Source organism: Rhinopithecus bieti, unplaced genomic scaffold (assembly GCF_001698545.2).
Source record: "Rhinopithecus bieti isolate Rb0 unplaced genomic scaffold, ASM169854v2 scaffold_12127, whole genome shotgun sequence".
Taxonomy (NCBI): Eukaryota; Metazoa; Chordata; class Mammalia; order Primates; family Cercopithecidae; genus Rhinopithecus; species Rhinopithecus bieti.
In genome coordinates, this window is record NW_016806992.1 from 218893 (window position 1) to 224560 (window position 5668).

The 5668-nt window shown below is 39.8% G+C and overlaps 1 protein-coding gene across 5 annotated transcripts in view; it reads right to left on the reverse strand.

The window, feature by feature from the left end:
• The window catches only part of LOC108534356 (protein Hook homolog 3-like), a 149724-nt gene that overhangs the window by 63975 nt on the left and 80081 nt on the right, over nucleotides 1-5668 (reverse strand). For all 5 annotated transcript variants that reach the window (XM_017879662.1, XM_017879661.1, XM_017879663.1 and 2 more), the window contains one exon: nucleotides 3628-3764. In XM_017879662.1, coding sequence (XP_017735151.1) covers nucleotides 3628-3764 — 137 coding nt within the window. The remainder of the gene's footprint in view (nucleotides 1-3627; nucleotides 3765-5668) is intronic.

Below are 5668 nucleotides of genomic sequence, written 5' to 3' on the forward strand. Positions count from 1 at the left end.
TTTTTTTTTTTTTTTTTTTTTTTTTTTTTTTACAAAAGTCTGTTTTGTTTTTAAACATCATAAAATGTTTAGAAATATAATTTCTCCTATGTAATGAAACTAATATACTAAATTTTATAGGTACAGTAAAGGAGAATGAAAATTATAAATGTAGGCCGGGCGGCCGGGTGCGGTGGCTCACGCCTGTAATCCCAGCACTTTGGGAGGCTGAGGCAGGTGGATCACGAGGTCAGGAGATCGAGATCATCCTGGCTAACATGGTGAAACCCCGTTTCTACTAAAAAATACAAAAAATTAGCCGGATGTGGTGGTAGGCGCCTGTAGTCCCAGTTACTCAGGAGGCTGAGGCAGAGAATGGCGTGAACCCAGGAGGTGGAGCTTGCAGTAAGCGGAGATGGCACCACTGCACTCCAGCCTGGGGAACAGAGCGAGACTTAGTCTCAAAAAAAAAAAAAAAGATAAGAAAATTATAAACGTTAACATCAAAATAATAGCATACAACAGATGCTGAAGAAAAGTCAGAAGTACGACTGGGCGCGGTGGCTCGTGCCTGTAATCCCAGCACTTTGGGAGGCCAAGGTGGGTAGATCACGAGGTCAGGAGTTTGAGACCGGCCTGGCCAACATGGTGAAACACCATCTTTACTAAATTACAAAAATTAGCCGGGCATGGTGGTGGGCACCTGTAATCCCAGCTACTCTGGAGACTGAGGCAGGAGAATTGCTTGAACCTGGGAGGCAGAGGCTGCAGTGAGCCGAGATCGAGCCATGGCACTACAGCCTGGTTGAGGAGCAAGGCTCCGTTTCGGGGGAGCGGGGGGGAATTCAGAAGTAAAACTCCCCTCTAAAGGCCTGGCGCCTTTCCAACCCAGTTAGAGAAAAAATATCTGGGTAGGTGGATGGGTAGATTAGGACTGGGCCTGTAAATAGAAAATGAAAATGAAAACCTCTCATCTCACAGAACAAAATTCATTCATTGAGTAGTTCACAGACTTTTTTTTTTTCTTTTCTTGAGACGGAGTTTTGCTCTTGTCACCAGGCTGGGGTGCAATGGCGCCATCTCGTTTCACTGCAACCTTCGCCTCCCAAGTTCAAGCAATTCTCCTGCCTCACCCTCCCAAGTAGCTGGGACTACAGGCACACACCACACCTGGCTAATTTTTTGTATTTTTAGTAGAGACAGAGTTTCACCATGTTGGACAGGCCGGTCTGGAAATCCTGACCTCAGGTGATGCGCCCGTCTCGGCCTCCCAAAGTGCTGGGATTACAGGCATGTAATCATGTTTTACATGCACTTGGCTCTTGTTTTCATCCATCATATTCTACAGGTACAATTTTCCCAAAATTTTAACTTACCAAGGTTAGTGCTCACATCCCAATTTGCTTTATTGATTGATTGATTGATTGAGACCGAGTCTCATTCTGTCGCCCAGGCTGGAGTGCAGTGTTGCGATCTCAGCTCACTGCAGTCTCTGGCTCCCGCGTTCAAGTGACTCTCCTGCCTCAGCTCCCAAGTAGCTGGGATTACAGGCACATGCCACCACGCCCAGCTAATTTTTGTACTTTAGTAGAGAAGGGGTTTCACCATGTTGGACAGGCTGGTCTCAAACTCTTGACCTCAAGTGATCCACTCCCGCCTAGGTCTCCCAAATAGTGGGATTACAGGCTTGAGGCACCATGTCTGGTCCCAATTTGCCTTAAAAATAGTTGGATCCTCAGGCTATTTGTGAAATACGGGTAGGGGTAAGAACAGTCTGAAAGTTTTTAATCTTTTACTTTGGAAACTTTCCAGTTGATCAGGTCTGCGTAGCCTCCTGAAGCCCTACAGCAGTTCTACTCATGGCTACCTCCATTTATCCCTAACTCTTGCTGCTTTGTGGTCTCATTAGGCAGAAGCATTCATGCTGTGCTCAGACTTCTGTACTTAACGTAAAAAATTAGCACAATGTATGGCTCCACTTCTGTGTATACGCTAAAATCTTTCTTCAACTACGGCTTCTGAGGACAGACAAATACTACTGATTTTTGGGTCATCTTTCTTATTAAAAAGTAAGAAAGAATTTAAAAATCAAACACTTGAATATAGTTTCTGAAAATTCTTAATTACATTTCACTTGATTTGAGGTTACTTACTTGTATTTAACATAAAGAAGTAAATGAAACCTGAACTTCCAAATAGCAAGTACATGAGAAAACATCCTCCTATATTAAGTAACCTACCTAAAAATAAACAAAAAATACCATGACCTAATTTCAGAAATCTTTTGCTTTAAAAAAAAGGGCTATGTTGCAAGAAAAAAGACTTAAATATAATTTGGGACCAAATACATAAGTCAATATGGAAAGTCAGAAGGCATTTCATTTTTAAATGAATGATATTTCGCACTTACATAGCACCTTATATATACAAAGTGCTTTACAATGATTACTTGACAGCCCATTCATCGATGTAAATAAATGTGGTTTATAATCTGTTAACAAATGTAAGCACGTTGAGGCAACCAAATACCCAGGAAAATCTATTTAGTAACAAATTCCTGGACTAGCAGATAGATGTGAGAAAAAACGTAAAGAGATCTGTCATAATATAACATACAAGAAGTTACTAATGTTAATGACTGATATTAAGATGTCGTTAGGAATTATTAAAAAATGGAAGGGTTTATATTAAAGAATAAGTAAAACAAATGGGGCATAAGTCAACAAACAGCCCAAAAATAAGACTACCAATAACTTGTACATATATGAAAGAAAACTCTTTTAGATGTGGAGAGCAACTGAAGGTATGTCAACCACATTGCTAGAAAATGATCCTCAGTTACTAAGATATTCCAAAACAACAACAAGAAATTAATGCAGTGCCTGATTTTTTTTCTTTTGTAATTTATCCCAAAATAACCTCACCAATACATTCACACTTCTGCCAGCAAACAAGATAGCAGGAAATAATGAAATTTGGTGTATTTATGTTTTAAAAATAGTCTCCAAATCTTTGGACAAATTTAATGTCCTATAAAACAATGTGAAAACTCATTTTTTCCTCAAATAATTCTACCAGGTGCCTTAGGGAAGATGTGATTAGCACCTCTGCCAATGTATTTACGTCTTTGCAAAAAGAATACTTGTCAACCATTTTGTATAGTAAATATGCAAGTTATTTGAACTGTACTTGGAAAACAATTGAAAACACAGATTAATACATCATAAAAAGATTAATTCCCTTTAAACAAAGACATTCTTATAAAGCATGGTAACACACAGGCACAATAAAGAATATAAATTGTATTATCAATTATTGGCAGAAAATCTAATTTATTACAAATCCTACACCTTTGAGGAAGAGGACATTTTCATACAAAGAAAAGTATTACACTATTGTACAACATTTTTAATTGAACATGTACAAATTTTGGCACATTAAAAGAACTGAAAGGACTACAAAATAAAACCAAAGAAACTAAAACAAAGATACGGGAGAGAGAAAAAGTCCTCATAATGAGAAACACTAAGTATTGACACAGAAGAGAAACAAAAAGTAAGCTGGCTGAGTTTCCTGAAATGTTGTTGTGTGTAACAGAAGTATGCTGTGGGTGCAGGTGTCTGTGTTTGAGCGGCAGGACTTCTCTACCTTGCTGTGGCTGGCTGCACGTGGCCTGGGTATGATCTTCTGCTGCTGGTCGCTTGCCTCTGCCTCGCCAGAAACGACTGCCCTGAGCCTGTGCTTGCCAGTCTATCTTCAGCTGCCTTTTTATGCAGAGTCATTCCCTGCAACATTAAAACAAAAAAAACGAATAAATGAAAAAATAGTGGAACATACTTTCACAAAAGAAAATTTCATCATGCAGAATTTGTTACACTGTATCATAAAGCACAATTAGGAATGTTAATACTACTCACTATAGATTAAAATCTCATAGAGGCATTTTAGTTCCCCACAGTAGGCACAAATTTTCTTTTGGAAAAATTCAGGCTTAATTGTCTGATTTTACAATAAACAATACAGCAGATGATAGAGACAGACATTACCCACACTCAATCATACTTCCTTTCAAATTAAATATAGAAAGTGATTTTTTTCCAAGGAAAAGAGCATGATTGGTAGCAGTTGATTCACTCCGGTGGTGGAAATCACAGGGTTTATTTAGAATGAAAAACACAAATGCTTGTGTTGTTTCTTAGGGTGGAAAGCCACACTAGGTACTGTACATACCACCATGCTGTTTTTCTTCACTTCAAGGCAGACTTGTATTCTCAAACAAATTAAGAAAACTTCTTTACAGTCCACAACAGAGGGCCCAAACGAGAGAAGGGGGTCTTTCTTGAAGACAGGAGAAGGATCGCCTACTAGCTTAGAAGGGAGAGGAGGCAACTGCTGGAGCTAGAGCACTTTAACAGGAGGGAGGAAACCTCCAGGGCACTCCCTGACTGCGGAGGAATGACAAGAATATGATAATAACACTACTTACTAAAGGCAGAAGTCTATGAGTAGATCACGAAAAAAGCAGTGTTTTGGTACTCATTTAATAAGACAATGAAGAATCCTAGCCAGAGAAACATTAAGAACTGAGAGATGGCCAGGGTAGTGGCTCATGCCTGTAACCCCAGCACTTTGGGAGGCTAAGCTGGGAAGATCACTTGAGGCTAGAAGCTCAAGACCAGCCTTAGCAAAATAGCGAGAAACCCCCTCCCCTCTCTAAAATAATAAAAAAAAAAATTAGCTGGGCATGATGGCATGCCCATAGTCCCAACTACTTGGAAGGCTGATAAATTGTATTATCAATTATTGGCAGAAAATCTAATTTATTACAAATCCTACACCTTTGAGGAAGAGGACATTTTCATACAAAGAAAAGTATTACAGTATTATACAACATTTTTAATTGAACATGTACAAATTTTTGGCACATTAAAAAGTGCCAAAAGTGGGAGGATTGCTTGAGCCCAGGAGGTTGAGGCTGCAGTGAGCCGTGATTACACCACTGTACTGCAGCATGGGAACAGTGCAAGACCTTGGATCAAAAACGGTAACAACAACAAAAATGAAAGAACTGAGAGCTGTTGTTTAATCTCACTAATGACTGAATACAAGTGAACTGCTGGGCATAAGTAGAAGCTGGCAGCAAGGAAGAAAAAAGCAATCACGAGGCAAAAGGAGAGCCAGGTGGAAAAGCCAAACTACGGGATGCAATGAAGGATGTGCAAAAGACAGAAGGCTGGAAGATACATTACTAGCTAGTTTCTAGGGAAAACACAGGTCATGGCTTTGCATTATTTTATCTTTTTTCACTTTTTTTTTAGACGGAGTCTTGCCATGGTGCCCAGGCTGGTCTCGAACTCCTGGGTTCAAAGATCCTCCCACCTTGGCGACTCAAAGTACTGGAATTGCAGGCGTGAGCCCATGCGCCCAACCTCAGCTTTGCATTTTTAATACAGTCTATCCTATCAATCCAAATACATAATCTTTTCCAAATAAGAAAATCTAAAACATGTTTTAAACTCAACTTGAAATCAGAGCACTTAAAGTTTTGAATAAAATTGACAAATTTTTTTTTTTTTTTTTTTGGACGGAGTCTTGCTCTGTCGCCCAGGCTGGAGTGCAGTGGCCAATCTCAGCTCACTGCAAGCTCCGCCCCCCGGGTTTACACCATTCTCCTGCCTCAGCCTCCCAA